Source organism: Equus quagga, chromosome 4 (assembly GCF_021613505.1).
Source record: "Equus quagga isolate Etosha38 chromosome 4, UCLA_HA_Equagga_1.0, whole genome shotgun sequence".
NCBI classification, from domain to species: domain Eukaryota; kingdom Metazoa; phylum Chordata; class Mammalia; order Perissodactyla; family Equidae; genus Equus; species Equus quagga.
Window position 1 is genome coordinate 86428129 of NC_060270.1, and position 17961 is coordinate 86446089.

The 17961-nt window shown below is 38.0% G+C and overlaps 1 protein-coding gene across 2 annotated transcripts in view; it reads left to right on the plus strand.

Moving 5' to 3' along the window:
• The first annotated feature begins 548 nt into the window (after nucleotides 1-548).
• The window catches only part of KYNU (kynureninase), a 108480-nt gene continuing 91067 nt past the window's right edge, over nucleotides 549-17961 (plus strand). The window contains exons 1-2 of one of the 2 annotated variants that reach the window (XM_046659629.1): nucleotides 549-668; nucleotides 10787-10968. In XM_046659629.1, the coding sequence (XP_046515585.1) occupies nucleotides 10800-10968 (169 nt within the window). In that variant the 5' untranslated portion in view covers nucleotides 549-668; nucleotides 10787-10799. Of the gene's footprint in view, nucleotides 669-4354; nucleotides 4512-10786; nucleotides 10969-17961 lie in introns of those variants that run through there. The other variant, XM_046659628.1, reaches the window with a different exon arrangement.

Here is a 17961-nt window from a genome sequence, read left to right on the forward strand (position 1 = left end):
TTGTAAGATGTGGACAATTGTTCTCCCCCTCCAACGACATCACCCTAATTTTCTTTTTGCCTTCTGGTGCTTAATTTCATTTTAATTTAGGGAAGAAGGCCTAAAAAATTACTATCAGGCTTTGAATATCAGCTTCCAGTGTGGACCAAATTTCTGATGGTCAGTTGTTAAATCTTTTCAAATACCTTGTCAGGTTTCAGCCAGGACAAACAGTAACTACCTGGTGGTATTGAGCAATTCCAGTAATCGTTAACATAGCAGTTTCTGAGAAAATGTCTCAGAGTCTCATTAACTTGGCAAGTAGATTACGGGGGTGTCTGTAAAGTCATGGCCTAATATATTTTCCTTTAGGACCTTTTATAACTTAATTTTCTATTAACTTTTTTGCAACAAAACTTTCAAAAAGGTTATTTTAGAATGTTGAAGTTTTTGATTTTAAGTGACCTTCTTAAATGATTTTATCTAATCAGCACACTCCTTCTGATGGCCAACCTAACTCCCCTGAGGCTGGTGGCAATTTGGTATGACCCCTAGCCACAATTGGAGTGCAACCTACGTTTCCGCCTGACCACAAAATGGGGTGCAACTGCATTGTGTCAGACCATATTTTGGGACCTCCAGCCTGACTATTATTAAAGCCAAAGTCCTCAGGACATGAAAAAAGTTTGGTAAGATGGTTTTTTTTTGCTGTTCTTTGTAAATATTTACAGCTTCCAGAACCTTTAGTTTGAGCAATTGTACCAGAAGTTGGTGAGCTTGACTCTTTAAAAATTTCTCTGTCTAGCTCTTAAAAGGAGCCCCACAGGAGATGGCCCTGTGGCCAAGAAGTTAAAGTGCCACGTGTTCATCTTCAGTGACCTTGGGTTCACGGGTTCGGGTCGCAGGTTCGGACCTACACCTCTCATCAGCCATGCTATGGAAGCATCCTACGCACGAAGCAGGGGAAGATTGGCAAAGATGTTAGCTCAGGGATAATCTCCCTCAAGCAAAACAAGAGGAGGATTGGCAACAGATGTTAATTCAGGGCGAATCTTCCTCACAAAAAAAAAAAAAAAGGAGGCCCAAGTGGCCACTGTAATTTGAAATTACCCCAGGTTATCTTGCCAGCCATTTACAGCTATCCTTATTTCATTAAGCACTTGCAAGTTTCCGCATGAAGCCAGCTGGAGTTCCTAGCAGAAGCTAGAGCTGGTTGGCCTTTAGAAGTTTGACTTCCCACTTCTCTTTTAGTTCCCTTTTACTTTAAAGTCTGAAAAATTTCTAGGGACAGTGTAAGGAGCTGGTATCCCTTCTCTACAGAGCTGAACAAGTGCAGACTTTCATTTCTGTATCAAGCAGTTTGTTTAGACTTTATAAGCACGATTCTTTCCAATTTAAGGCCAAATCAAAAAGGTCAGCCTGCCCCATTCACTCCAAAGTTCCCCCTAGGCTCCCCAGGCCCAGGAAATTCCCCCTAGATTTCTCTTTCCTAGGAATTCCCCCCCTACCTAGGGTATGTACTGGTCTCCCCTAAGACACCTGGTCTTAAGGTTTGAAATAGCTCATATAAACTCTGGATCATCAAAGTAACGAGGTCTGGGTTTCAGGAGAACTAACCAGGGTTACCTGAAGAATACAATTATCCAGGGGGGCTCAGTGGGCTCCTATTGGTACCGAACACTGGTTCAGTGTAGATTACAGGTGGGCTTTGGTGGGTTTCTCTGAAATTCTGCCATGACTACATCAAGATGTGTCGATGTAAATAATCCATATTCAATCTATAAATCAAAATTGGGGTGAGTTTATTATGTCATATCTGAGCACTAGCCTGGGGCCTTCATTCCGCAAGGAAGGAAGGGCACCAAAGAAATGGGGTGGACAGAGTGGTTATACACTGTTTTGGAATAAAGAGCATACATTACATATGGCAGGAAGGTCCCTTTACAATAGTCACGAGATTGCTCTGGCACAACAGATTGGTGGTCGGCAGGTTGGCGGTTACAAGGTGAGCACAGCAGGTCACTTATTAATCCTTAGTTCCTAGGAAGAGATGCTCACCCTTAAAGAAATCTGATATGAGGGGAAGTTACATCCCTATCTCTAAAGGCATCTTTCTTGTCTTTGGGACATAGTAATATTTAAAGGAGATGTACAGTGCATGCTCAACAGTCCACTTCAGGCCCTTTTGGAAAAACAAGGTCAGGCCGAATTAGTTTTAACCCAAATGGCTTCCTCATATACTCCAGTATATCCTATGGCTTGTCATCTAGTTATCAGAAGGAACGCAAGCTCACCCTTTTCTCTCTTGTCCCTCCACTCTGGCCCTGAAGTGGATCTTGCTTTCATCACTCCACCCATGATTTGCTCTCTCACAATCTCTTTATATTTTTAGGGGTTTATGTTAATATTATAAAGATTTTGCTCACCATTATATCACTAGCATTTAGCTTTATGCCTGGTGCAAAGAATATGCTTAATATTTTTTTTAAAATGAATGAGAGTAACAAATTTAAAAAGAGAGAGATTTGCAAAATATAAGAAATAGGAGTGGAGCTTAGACCTCCAAGCAGGTTCTTTAAAAGTGGCTGTGTTAACCAACAATTTCTAAGATAATATTTTGATGGAATGGCTTTTACACTATTATTCAAAAGATTTTTGAAGAAGCATCATGAAAGCAAGCCCCTGATGTGTCTGTCCATCTCTATCTCTATATCCATAGTCACTAGTTCAAGGACTGTGTGTGATTCTCCAACCAAAAATGACACAGACTCCACCCTCAGGCTCCCTTCCTGAATATTAGAACCTAGCAAATGGGTGGCCGGCCTGGTGGCACAGCGGTTAAGTTCCACGTTCTGCTTTGGCGGCCTGGGGTTTGCCAGTTCGGATCCCGAGTGCAGACATGGCACCTCTTGGCAAGCCATGCTATGGCAGGCATCCCACATATAAAGTAGAGGAAGATGGGCACAGATGTTAGCTTGGGGCCAGTCTTCCTCAGCAAAAACAGGAGGATTGGCAGCAGTTAGCTCAGGGCTAATCTTCCTCAAAAAAAAAAAAAAGTAAAAGAACCCAGCAAATGGTGTAAAGTTCTTACAGTATGAGGAATAAGCAAAACAGAAAAAAGAAAGGTACAAATTTTGAGACACCCTGACTAGATTCAAAATTTTATTCTTCAACTTCATAAAATGAGGATATTCTACTTACACTATGGGATTATTGTAAGCATAGGATTGATGAGATGAAACATATTTTCTTTCCACTGTTCAGTTATTTGTATTAATGTAATTTCATGTGTTTTGTTCCCCTCTTTTGGAGAATGGAGGGCAGTACTGTTGGTCTGGTTAATTTAAAAAAAAAATGTATCACTTATTGTCTTATGTATTTCCATACACTGGTGTTCTACATACATTGGTTTATATCTCTGTTATCTTGTGAGGAAGGTACTTTTGTGTGTATTTGATGGAAGGGATATGGAGCCTCCGCACAGGTTAGCTGAATTGCCCAGGGTTATATAGCAAATGCATGGCAGACAGGGCCAAGTCAAATAATGCTTTCCTGCTGTGTCGTGGGAGCTCAACGTGGCAGAGGTGAACAAAAGTGATTCAGTTATTCCAGCTCAGTCTCTATTTTTGGCTTTTCCTCTAAAACTTTTTGCTCTTGGTTTTTGTACCTAAAAGGACATTCACCAAAAGACCTCACTCCAGAATAAACATAAAGAGATAATGGAGGTCAAACAATAGACAGCCCACAGGCTTAAAGGAACAATTTGCATTTATGAAGTTCCCAGGCTGCTTTCCACTTTATCTTGGAACTCTCACTCTTTCTTCCTGGATTGACTTGTTACCCATCTAGATTCATGATCTAGGACTTTTTCAAACTCAGCTTTTGAGCAATAAGTTATATTCTAGAATTGAGAGCCTATGTTAAATTTTTGACAAAAACGTTCATCCATTAAATGTCAAACTCTGCCTTCAGAGTGGAAACTCACAACGCCTTTGACAGCAGGGTACTGCCTCAAAATCCAAGTTTCCCTTACCGCCCGAGTTGGGAAAGAATTTTTCTCCAGTGCTTAGTGTATTCCAGAGCCCAAAGCTAGGAAGAAATGCAAATTTTGGAATTTACCCCCTGAGAAAACTCGTTGGTTGAGCTCACAGAGAAATAAGGATATACTACTTACTCTATAAGGATGATTGTAGCATCTAACTAGAGGGAGGGCAGGGAAGGGTTTACCTGAGTCTAAAGGGCAGGGCTGCTTAGGCGAGAGTGCCTGGGCAGAGCCTCTAGTGTTTGGAACAGAGAGCAAGAGCAGCATTTTGTTTACTTAGCTGTTTGTCAGTGACTGGAGACGTGTAATCCGATCAGTCAGGGTGGGAGGAACTAAAGTTAGTCCACAAATTCCCCGCAGGATGGAGGCTGAAAATGAGTGCCTTGAATTTCTCACCCTGAGGTCTGGCCTATAATTATACAAGGAACTCTTGAGAGGTTTTTTTTTAAAACAGGACTGAGAGCTGTGGACCTCATCAGGATCCTAGCCGGTAAGCCTTGGGACACTGATACACACTCTGCGCACAAATAGACACTCAGTTATTTGTCCAAAGGAAAATTCTCTGCTGGTATGCTTGTCACAGTGCTTTAGGGGTTTCTTCTGCCGGTTTCTTCTTTTCTTCTTCTCCAAATTATCTTCACCAAAATGGCACAACCCCCTAATGGCTCCCACCTATAAAATTTGGGGTTAAATGAAGAGAGCTTTACCAATATAGTGAAATAGAATCGATGTCAATAGTACACTGCAATCTATCTACTAACCTATGGTTACATTTCAATAATTAAAGTTAATCCTGTAGTTACTTGAGTTTGAATGGTAAGATTAGATCAAAATTCAGATCCTTAATATAAGCGTTAAGTCCTTTGTTTTCTGGTAAGTCTAATTGTCAAATGGTGCTATTAGTCATCTTAGATATTTGTTTAGAGAAGTGAAAATGTCTATTTCTTGAGCAAGGTTTCTTCCCCTTTCATTTTCTGAAATATTTGCCTAAGAATGGAACGTTGATACACTTTTTTTTATATAGCTAAAACAGGTTTTTTTTTGTCTTGTCTGCTTTTATTTTGAGGAGGGTGAGGTGTTATTTAGGTTGTAAGTTTGGAGCAAATGCATTGATCTTATTAATGTGAAGCTGAACATGTAATTCATATAATCCTAAATATGAAATGTGCAGTTGTGACAGTGATGTCACCATTTCTCAATCATACATTTAAAGAACGTTGCTGTGCACATAGATTAAATAACATTTCTTTCTTTCTCAATGAAAAGCTGCACGTTTTCTTTATAATTAACATATTAGGTTCTAAACTTTGAACTCACATGTGTTATTTTGCACGTTTCAGATGGGAAACCTGAAACTGTGTAAAGATTAGCCAACCATTAAGTACTCATAATCATTCATTTAACTATTTAACTTTAGACCCGCGCATGACTAGGAGATCCTGAATGCTGCGATTCCATAAAAACAATCAGTTTTTATGATTATAAAGGATTTAGCTTTAAAGTTTAAGCTGTATAAATAAAACTGTGGAAACACAATTTACAAAATTTCAAAAGCTAAATTGAGGGTAAAATGGCAATTTCCATCACAAGGTACTAATAGTAAAAGATATTATGAACATATCTTTTATCTCTTTATAAAGGAATTTACTTAAGTAGTTTCATTTGATCCTACCATGATCCTCTGAAGAAAGTAGAATTTGTTAGCTTTATGTAACGTCACACAGAAAGTTTAGGTGACTTGCCTAAAACTGTATGTGTATATGCCCAACTTCTTAATAAAATTATCACTAAATATGTGACACATAAAATTTGGAGTGTTTCAAGTTGCATTGAATTTATTTATTTCAAAATAAGAGCATGTCAACTTACTTGCAAATGATAAACTTAAACAAAGCATGAAATTATGGCTTTCGCAGCACTAATTGCCCTAGCTAGTGGAGTGAATACAGAATTAAGTAGCAGTTATTATGAGTTAATAAATTGCTTCCTTGGGATGAGGGCATTGTGTTGTCATGGGCCTTGAGGATTGTGTTTACTCTGTTGAAGGCTATGCATGTTGGCAGTGTGAGACCAGGTGTGCTGTTCTCGAAACATCTCACTATCAATGTAGGAGAGGTTGTAACACCTGGACTGTGACAGGCCCAACGTGGAACCTGCCACTTCAACCTTTGCCTGGCTGGGTCTGGACTGGAATGATTGATCAAAAAGAGCAGATGGATTCATACGTTGTGGTGCTTTGCAGGCTGAGTACAGACTGAAGAAAGAAATGAAGGGGAAAGAAGGGATAAGCCAAAAAAAAAACATTGAGAAAAATCAGGAAGCAAGAAGAAAGGAAAATAACGTAAGAGGTTGAAGACTCAGGCCAGGAATTCTGCTCTGCACATTCCACCCACATGCCCTGTCAAAGAGTAGCACAGTTGACTCAGTTCCTCAGGCAGGGTACTGTCCCAAATAGTGAACATAGTGATCCTTCTATCCCATTTGTGTTTCTACTCTGTCGATTCAAGTTTGGTCTTGAAATGGCGGAAAATGATTCTCATTTTAATAAGGATTTCTACAAGGATTAAATAGGAAACAAATATAAAGAGGTTGAGTTAATGTAACTTTTTTTTTAAAGAAAGAAAGTTGGATTTTACTGGGACTATGATGGCAGCAAACTAATCTGTATATTTATTTACGTAACCCATTGAGAGTTTAGAGTCTGCCCAATGAACTCTCCAAGCACTGATTCTCCAAAGAAAGTCCCAAATACAAGGCAAGCTCTCTTGTTTCTAAGTCTTACTGAAAATGTTCCTCTAATTCTTTCCCACATGGTTGGAGTGAGGAGGGTATCCCTCTAGTAACACATCATTAATCATGTCAAATAATTCACAAAGCTATTTTGTATATTCTTACTCAGTTACCATTCAGGTGGAATACTCTATCTAGAAGGCACTGCTCAGGAATGGGGTGTCTACAAAGATAAACAAGATCAGGCCCCCAGGTAGACTGCAGTTCAGTAAGGGAGACCAGCAAATCACTCAAGCTATCATAAGTAATAGGTTTATAGTAAAGACATATTTGATAGGCAGAAAAACAGCTGTTGGGATTCTTTAACAGTCAAGCAGGCAGCCTCCCAGGCCTTGCACATAGTTTGTTCCATGAAAGGATTTCGTGACTCTCCAGACTGGCTTGTCCTGTCACCCTTTCAGGAGCCATAGCTGTTCCACCCCCAGCCATGGCGTAACTAAGTGATTCTTACTTGCTGCTGGAATCGCTTCATGCCTTAGCAGTCAGTGATTCTGTCTGACTCTGAAAAATGAGTCACTCATGACAATACTCCTAGACTCTACCATTTTATCACTTCTCTCTATGATTCTTTTAGATTTTTGTTCTTGTATCTAACTGAATGACTAACTCTATCTCACAGGTCAGATTCCTGAAAGAATTTGATTATATGCTCAGCTAAACACCATCATGACTGTTTGGCTAAAGCTTTCACAGCAAGTCACTCACAGATCAGTGACTGCCCTTAGTGGGTCAAGTGTCCAGAAGAGAACTAATCCACTTTGACCAGGCAATTGATAATGTCAAGTGGTAAAGACACAGTCATCTTATTCAAAAAGCAGATTTCTTCATCAGAAAGCTATAGGTGTGGACCCATGTAGAATCAAGCTGTAAGCAAGACAAGCAAGATGGTCTTTTCCATCCACATATGGATCTAAATAAATATAGTACCTAGCCGAATGTGTTGCTTATCATAAGAGGTATGCTCATAAGTGTTACAGGTGTTCAGAGGTGGAAAGACTACTTTTAGCTGAGACATCATGACAGGTCTTATTAAGAAAAGGTGACATTTGAGCTAGGGCTTTGAAGGGTGACTTGGATCTGAATATTAGAAGGGAAAGTAGAACATTTTAGGGAAAGGGAATGCCTTGAGAAAAATCACAGAGAGAGAAAATTTCATGAAGAGAACAAATAATAATTGAGTATGGTCAGATATTGAGAGAACCATCAGCATCAACGTTGAAATCATTGACTTTTGTACAAAAGCACGGATTGTAGCAATTGGAAGCCATTATTGGTATCAAAGCTAAAAAACATGCCCAGTGTCCCTATCTGGGAATATAAAGGATGGCTCATCAGGGGAGTCCATTGGCAACTGAGAAAGCAAGAGACCAAATAAATAAGCAGAAAAATTTAAGTTTAGAGGGCAGGAAGTATGTGTGTTTCCTGGCATTATACAACACTCAGACATGCAACTCTTTATTGCCTAACACTGTGTGTATCGGTTGGGGTTGGGAGGAAGGAGAGTGAGCAGTAGAAGAAAGATGATTGACTTGAGACTTTAGAACCTCATCTCTGTTAGTTTTGGTTGGTCCCCAGGAGTCCTAGGCTTTAAGTACAGTCTATGAGTTGAAAAATATCAAACTTATATCTTGTGATCCAGTTTTCCCCTGAATTACAAGTATTCAGTTGCCAGCTTGATATTTCTACCTGGATTTTTCCCGAGGTATTTCTTATTTCACTGCCTTTAACCTATTTGCTCAAATCCCAGCACTAAAAGTTGCTTTCTTTCCTGTCTTCGCCAGAGATGACAATCAATCTACTTTTTCTCCAAAATATATCATAAATCCACATGCTTCTCTACTTTTACCCTCAGCACATTTAATCCACCATCATTTTTCTCTGAACTGCTAAAATAGCCTTAATTTGCCTCTTTTTTTAAACTCTTGTAACTCATCAGTGAGCAGATAAAGTGATTTTTATTTAATATAAAATCACATCATATCACTTTCCTACTCAAGACTCTCCAATGATTTTCCATAAAACTTAGAAAAATATCTGAACTCCTTTCTGGTCTTTAAAGTTCCTTGTGATTAATTTCCGTCTCTGCCTTTCTTACCTCATAGTCCTCCCCTCTCCCTGTTACCGAGCACAAACACAGGTTGATTTACCTGCCACACAAGGGGGGCCAAAAGAAAATAGGATGCCAGGCTTGTGGCAAGGAAGGGGTTTTTATTATTGAAAGGCAGAGAGACGAGGAGATGGGAGTTAAAACTCATATCCACCTCCTTGAAGGGAAAAAGGTAGGGGTTTTCTCCTGGGGTTTTATATAGGGGAGAGGGAGCATGTGGCCTTGCTGGCTGCCACCTTCCCACTAGCCTGCATTTGGCCTTGAAGACTAAATTTCTTTCCCTTTGATTGTCTGGATTTGTCTGGTTAGTTTTCATCTTTAGCCTGCATTTGGCCTGTGAGGCTGGATCTTGACTTCCTGGGAAAGACAGCTCACTCATATACTAAGGAGGGACAGAAAGACCTGGTTAATTTTGAACAACCGTTGATTGTGCTGAGTATGCACAGCTGCAGTTAGCAAAGCTCATCTCAAAGTTTTTTTCCTCTAGGGAAGAATTTTCAACTTCTTTGTTCTCAGTTTCATCCCTACCTCTCCTAGTGCATTAGCTGAACAGGCCAAGCCTATCTCTACCTCAGGACCTTATCACTTGCTGTCATCTTCCTCCAAGTCCAGGTCTTCAGGTTCTTGACTCCATAACGTGATTCAGAAATGCTCATATATCCCTGCCTCAGAGAGTTGCACTTGGCTCCTCCCACCCAGGGGAGCTATACCATATTCCAGTGACTCTTTATCTGATTCCTCTGCCCTGTTTACTCACAGCTCTTCAAACTATCTGAAATTGCATTATTATTTTTCCATTCTTCCACTAAAGAGTAAACTCTACAAAAGACGCTACTTGTACGTTATCTTATACACTACTGTTCCACCAGTGCTTGGAGCTATATGCTGGGTACTCAATAAATATTTGTTGAAAGAATAAATAAGCAGAGGAATGTATGAGTGGAGCCAGCAAAAGTATAAATATGTAAATAAAGTTAGCCTAAGAAAATTTTTTTTAATGCTACTCTTGCTCAATTTCAAAAAACTAAAACATTGGGAAATATAAATAAACAAATGTAAAACTTGAGTGAAGTCTATAAACAGATATTTAAAGCTTCATTGTAATTTACCTCCTTCAGAAAATTAAGTTGTCTTTCCAAAAAGGTGGGAAATGTTAAATGATGATTAAAGGGAGCAGAGTGTGGTTTCAAGAAACACCACAGGGTTCAGCTTGGTTTTAAAATGGTATATGTGTTTGTGAGAGAGAAGTTTCTCATTATCAGCAGCAGGTAGATCTCTTTGGTCTTCATGTGGTAAAAATTATTAACATAATTTAATGTAAAGTTACCTTTTTCATCAATATTTTCATTCACAATAAAGAATTTCTTAAGGTTCTACCGTCTATGTCCATACTTTGAAAACTATAATCCAAGAAACATTGGCAGTGGGATAGTAGAGATGGGATAGGGAATAAAACAAGCTAGGTGGAGCACTGTTTTCCGACCCTTTTCACAAAACCATCTTTACTGTTACTTCCTAGTAAGACATCTAGAGAAAAAATTGATGAAGTTATATATGTTTGAAAGTAGATAATTTGGTCCATTTTCCAGAAAATAAAAAATAGAAAGAGCTAACATATATTGAATATTTACCCTGTCCTGACCACCATTACCTAATTTAGTCCTTTCAATATCCCTAAGTTACTATTATTTTCTTTATTTTGCCCATGAGGAAAACTCAGGCATGGGATTAATGCTGTTTGGTTAATTATATTATTCCTGAGGTTGGGATGGTGGGAATCTTAGTTGAAACAAAAGCCGTTTTATCTAAAAGGCCAATTTTCTGCAGAAAACCATGATGGTGGCAAGATTATCTTTTTTCACTTTTAGAGAACAGCTTGTGATGGAGCCCTCACCCTTTGAGCTACCAGCTGACACAGTGCAACGCATTGCATCTGAACTTCAATGTCACCCAGCAGATGAGAGGGTTGCCCTCCGCCTCGATGAGGAAGATGAGCTGAGGCACTTCAGGGAGCATTTTTATATCCCCAAAATGCAGGATCTGCCTCCAAGTAAGAATACTGAAAAGGATTTTATTTTTTTATCAATTTATTAATTTCTTTTTGCTACTGCACGTGTTTATCATAAATCTTTGAAAGTCATTGTTCTGTTACATAATAGAGCCATTACAGTTGTGTCTGAAAAACAGCAGGTTCCTGCTACTACTAAATCAACCTGTCAGCCTACCTTAGTTTCAGCTTCTTTATGTTTCCTCTCCTTTTCTGAATAAAACACTTACAGGGTTCTTACACTGTCATCTACTTCTCTGAACAATAGAGTGACTGATTGAAAATTATAGGTAGATGCATTTACTTGTTCTCTAAGCACTTAGAGCTCAAAACACTTCCTTTTCAATACAGTATTAGAATATCCCTTATTTCGTAGCACCTAGTTATAATAGCATGATATTTGTGTTAGAGGGAATATTATTTTGGGACTTGGGTATACTAAGAGCAATTTTATGTGAATAGCCATCTTTGTGTGCTGTGAGTAAAGATGACACGTATTAGGCTTACCAAAAAAAAAAAGAGAAAGAATCAAGGATTAAGAAATGCATACTGCACTTTTTTTAAAAATAATACAGGAAGCTGACTCTTTTCTTGGTTTTGAGGATGTCCTGTTTAGGAAAAACAAAACATAGGTAGCAGAAGTATAAAAATATAAAACAATTTTTCATATTTGGCTTTGCTCCATTTTACATCAATGAAAAAGCTTACCAGGTTGAATGGAATTGATCCACCACAATGGGTTTCACATATTTTATAATAGAGTCTAATTTCCATTTTTCTTCAGATTAAATGAGGTAGTTATAATTTTTGATACTTTTATAACCCAAGAGCATCAGCTAATATAATTTTAGGTTGAGAGTGGGTCACATAACCGTCTTATTGGCTTATATGTTATTATGTAACACAAGATAGCACCCTGTAGAATTATGGAAGGATGAAATAAGAGAAAGCCCTACATCGAATTTAAAGTTATTTAATATCAGTTGAGGGAGACCGATAAAAATGGCAGCTATATGAGATCAAATAAAACGGGGCTATAGTGAAGTGATCTGAGATTACAGGAAAAATCTAGGTCTTTCTAGAATCTAGAATGAAAGCACATTTTGATTTGTGTCTAAAGGGAAAGAAGAACCATTAATGTACGAAAAATGATGAAGTTAAGTCTAGGGCTATTCTTGCCGCAATGGGAGGGAAGGTGCCCAGTGACAGGCAGCACACAGCGCGGAAGTCCTCTGAAATACCTGTAATCCACTTGAGACAAGTCAGCTCTGCCCCAATGTGCTCTCTAGCCTACCGGCTGGCTGCCTGGGAAGTTTGATCAACTCCTAGTTCAGAGATGACAGCAGAACCCTGGATAGTCACAGAGCTTAAAGCTGCCTTCTCAGAACGCAACAAGCATAAATCGGGAATCAGGGCTTTAGAACTTTATGACACTTATTAAAGGTATAATTTCCTCAGAATTTAAAAAATGTTATTTTATTCCTTTTCCTGAGTAACAAGAGAAACAGACACAACAAAATAAACAAACAAAAATACAAACAAAATTTTTCAATGAGGTTGGATGATAGTATTACAGAGAGAACATGGCAGAAACACTGAGGAGAGAAAATGGCTAGTGGACAATTGTGGCTGCAGCTTGGGCTGAGATGTCTTGGGAAATGATGCTAAATAATGGACACATCTAGACACACATTTATGAGCAATGACTACCTCCTGGACACTGGGCGTGATGCATTAGGGAGTTTTTTCTTTGTCTCCTTCTTTTCTTATGACGCCTTTCTTCTATACAATAGAATTAGGGATATTGAGGTAGGGTCTAACCCTGAATTTCCAGGAGCAAAAGACTGTTGAAATGAACATGTATACAGAAAGTTAAAATCCTATTTTGAATTTATTACTTTTTCCATTATTGAACCTAGAATCATTAACTAACATATCTTTCATCCTCATGTTGAGTCACTTTCATTCAATAAGTATTTGTTAGTTACTTTTGCACCTTCCCCCTCATGCTTTGAAACTTGCTTTCCAATCCATCTCTCCCAGTCCCAGCTCAATGGTCCTGCGGCATAAACAACTGACAAAACTCATAGCGTCTGTCCTGGGAGGCACTGTGGCCTGAGATTGCTGTGAATTCCTGCCTCTAACTCTCTAGTTGTGTGAATTTTGAGAAGCAAGTGGCCTCTCAGAGCCACAGTTCCTCATCTGGAAAAGACAAATACTGCTTCAAAATGTTTAGAGTCTTTCTGAGGACAAAAATAATATTATGTTAAGTGAACCTAGAACAGGGCCAAAATGTTAATTTCTTTGTTCTTTTATTACAGACTTTTAACTTTAATAGGAATTTTGAATACCAGGTCAACACAGGAATATTCTAAGCATTGAGATAATTTAATCAGCAGCCAGGTAAAGATAGCATTGTACATATAATCACTTCATTATACTTAAAAGTTGACTCTAGTGTCCTGATTATAGGTGTAACAATTTGTTCTAATTAGATATCCAATAGAAAACATATAAAGAAAATAACAACCTTGAATAAGTTATTGCTGATTCTTAAAGAAATGTAAAGGGAAAGAGGATGAATTGATTGAATAAAGAATTTAACAATTTCATTTGTTCAAAAAATACAGTTTTGAATGGTTTGGGTTTTCTTTTTGAAATTTACTTCATTAACCCCAAGAGTTCTTCTGAATTAGTTATTGTCAAAGTGTGTGGTCTCCTGACCAGCTGTAGGAGGATCACCAGTGAATTTACTAGAACTTACAAGTTCTTGAGTCCCACCTCAGAAGTACTAAATTGGAGGTTTTGCGGGGAGCCAGTCATCTGTTCTAGATCACTTTAGGATGGTGTCATAGACAGTTGGATCAATTAACTACTATTCCCACTATTCTCACTCTAGGTGCTTCTTACTCTCTGACAGTTCATCCTTTCAACAAATATTCCTTAAGCATTTACTCTGTTCAAGACACTATTCTCGAAACAGTTTATCAGTGAACTGAAGAGCAAGGTTGTTACGTATGCTAGTATGAGGAAGGAGAGAATAAACACATTTACAAGCAACTTAATAGATACTCTACTCTCAGGTACTGCTCTAAGTGTTGTGATGGCTGGGAGAGTGGGAATAGTGCTGTTTTACCCAAGGCAGTCTGGGAGGGAAACACTGATGAGATGACGTCTGAGCAGAGATGAGAATGAAGTAAGGGAGTGAACCTCATGGATATAGAGGTGAAGATGAGATCAGTGGCTGTTTAAGTTTGCACTGTGCAAGAGCACCAGGCTCAGGGGCAGATGGTGTTGAAATTTCCTTCTTTTTTTTTGACAAGACAAGAATTCCTCACAAATCCAGTACTTCCTTTCTTATTAAAATCTTCCGAGAGGGGCTGGCCTGGTAGCATAGCAATTAAGTTCATGCACTCTGCTTCAGAGGCCTGGGGTTCCCTGGTTCAGATCTTGGGTGTGGACCTACACACAGCTTATCAAGCCATGCAGTGGCAGGCATCCCACATATAAAGTAGAGGAAGGTGGGCACAGAGGATGTTAGCTCAGGGCCAATCTTCCTCAGCATAAAAGAGGAGGATTGGCAGTGGATGTTAGATCAAGGCTAATCTTCCTCAAAAAAAAAAAAAGAATTAAAAAAAGACCTTCCAAGAGCATCTAAAAACAACATTGCACCTCAAATTATTGTAAAGGACTAGAACAAATGTTCTTTAGCAATGCTAAATAATGAAAAACAAAGAAACAAGTTTTGGAAAAATGAAAAGATTATGACTCCGAATATAGACCAAAAAAAAACCTAAGGAAAGGCTATAAAACAACCTGAGATTTTTGGATATTTTGCCATCAAATATGATGTTTTCTTTGGGTTTCTAATAGAAAGTTTTATCAGAATAAGTAAGTTTCCTTCTATTCCTAGATGCTTTCTGAAATACTGTTAGAAAAAAGGGTCAAAATTATTTTTACTACGCTGGTGTGGCTTTTATGCTCAACATTGTTCTGGAGGCCCATAGCCAAAAAAACAAAACACACGCACACATGTACGCACACACATACACACATACACACACACACACACACACGGAAAAAGAAAGAAAAAAGGAAGAAAAGAAGGACGAAAGGAAGGAAAGGATGTAAGGCATAAATATGGGAAAGGATCTGTCTAAATTTTTTGAAATTATAAATATTCCTGTTTGCAACATCCTTGTACCTAAATCTCTGAGAGCATATTGGGTCGTCCCAAAAGATATATTGCTGTTGCAGAGACTCAAGACAAACTTCTTAAGGTCTTTGTATCAAAGTATCAAATTGCCTTCCAGATTTATATTTACTTTTACATGTCCCCCAGAAATAAAGGCAGTTGCTTTACTAACTCTGGGTATTAACAGTTTTAAAAATCTTTGTTCATTTGATAATCAAAAATTGTTCCTTCCTTGTTTGAACTTGCGTTTCTTGGGTCAGTGTTGGACATTTTTTTTTTTTAATAAACTCCTTGGTCATTTGCTTTGCTTTTTGTCTTAATTTCCTCTTCATGTAAGAAGTTTATGTCTATCAACTTTATTTTTTAATTGATTTATCTTTTTGTAAGTCTCAGGTTTATCAACTCTTTCTATTAAATATCTAAGGGATTTTAAGTGGATTTGTCTAGTCCATGTAGATGGCCAAGAGGACTAGAAATGGATTGTAAATTTCGTGACTCCTGGCCCAGTTCTTTTGACTCAAAACTATTACATTATAAAAATTACTCTATTGAGTTATAATTCACACACCATAAAACCTACCTTTTTTTTTCATGTTCTACAATGCATCCACAGGACTTATTCATCTTATAACTGGAAGTTTGTACCTTTTGACCACCTTCACCAGTTTTGCCTACTGCCCGTCCCCACCTCTGGCAACCATCAATCTGTTCTTTGTATCTAGGAGTTCAGGTTTTTTTAGATTGCACATATAAGTGGTAGCATACAGCATTTGTCTTTCTCTGTCTAACTTATTTCACTTACTATTTTAAGTGCACAGTTCAATAATTTTCAATAAGTGTATATAGTTGCACAACTATCATCACAATCCAATTTTAGAACATTCTTCACTCCCCTTTCCCACCCCCAGCCCTAGATGGCTAGTAATCTACTAAATTGCTATTATTTTGCTCTGTATATAAGATTATTAACTCAAGGAATGTCCTTAGCAGTATGTTGTATTTGGATAATATTTTTAAGCAAATAGTTTAGAAATGATTAAAGAAGACAATTTAGGCGATACAAACTTTATTTAACACTTCATAAAGGGGCCAATCTCCATTTCCAAGGGTCCAGAGAACTACAAAACGGGGTGGAAGGCAGGAAACTTTTATAGGATAAAGAATAAAGAACAAGGAAGAGAAAATAGAAAACATCTGAATAGGTGGGGCCGCGTAGTCAAACTTGTTTGGGGTGAGAAGGAACAAGGAAATAAATATAGAGAGAGTGTAGAGTTGGCTTGGCATTTGGGGATTAGCTAACTGAATATACTGCATTCCTGGCCCAGTGGAACATTCAGAAGGACCTGAACGTTATTCAAGTTTGGGTTTGCTGTTGTGGCACCCTACGCAGGAGCAGCTCCGTCTTGGGCCTAGAAAGTTATTTCAACAGTGTTCCTATCACTGTTCCTTTCACACTCAAATATTTCCCTCCTTTAATTTTATCACATATTCAGGAAAAATGAGTCAATTGCCAACCAACTTTAGCAAGTTAAAGTTAATCCTGTCCAAACAAGAGCTACTATTACTCTGAATTTGTGATATACTCTCAGATAAAATGGGCATAGGAAACTGTCGTGCTTGACTTTATCTCCGGGGCTCCTGTGTAACATCACAGAGCCTCTTCACTCAACCAGCATGAGGCTGACAGTGACAAGTATGAGGTGTCAGTGAATGCAGCCTGAGAAAGTGCGCTTTTCAACATCAACTAACTAACTAACTAAACTAACTAAAACAACTAACTAAATAAACAGCTAATACTATGTTAAATAAAGGCTTTAACCAGTTCTAAAAAGACTTATATTTATGACTATGTGATTTTAATAATGACTTAAATATCTAATTTCCATAAGAAAAACAATTAAGACGATTTCTCAGTAAAAGTTTAATTTTTCAGACATTTTGAACTTCTCGTGGCGCTTGTATTCTGCAATTTAGTCGACTTATTTGTCATCTTTTCTTTTGTAGTAGACTATCTGCTCCCTGAGAGTAGAGTCTGTCTTATTTCTCTGCATATGAGTGGAGTCATCTAGGCATAAGGTAGGGTGGAGGCAACCAATGAGGTCTTATCCCTCAGGGGGAACAGCATTTGCAAAGACACAAGGAAGAGAAAGCATAGTTACTTTGACCTCTAGGAATAGTTTTACATGATCAAAAGATATCACATAGATAAGTGGGTGTGGGTAAGTAATAAATAGTAGGGTATATAATAGGGTAAATAGGATAGGAAGATAATTGATATAATAGGATAAATAGAAAATAGGTGGGTGTGGGCAACTGGCAATACGGCTGAAGAATTAGAGAGGTTTTTATTAACTACTCTATAACGTTTGAAATGTATGCAGAGTTTAGACACAGCTGTGGAAAATATTTAAGCTTGGAACAACAAAATTGTGTATTTACGTTACAAATATCATTTCATCAACAGTGTAGAATCATTTTGAAGGGAGCAAAAATAGAATTAAGGAAACGATTTAAAATATTTTTCAAAGATCCAAAAGGAATTGTGAAAATCCAAGTAAATGCATTGAAGGTGAAAAAAGAAGAGATTCAAGAAATATTTGAAAGACTCATGGGATAAACCTGAATGCATTATATATTGAATAAGCTGTTAAGTAGAAGAAACATAGTAGGAGTCAAACTTTTTGACTTAGGTACATAGTGGTGACATTTACTGATATGAATAGCTTGTTTGGGAACTGTTTATTTGAAGAGAACTCAGGTTTTTTTCTCTCTTGCTGCTCTGCCATTTGAGGCCTTAACTC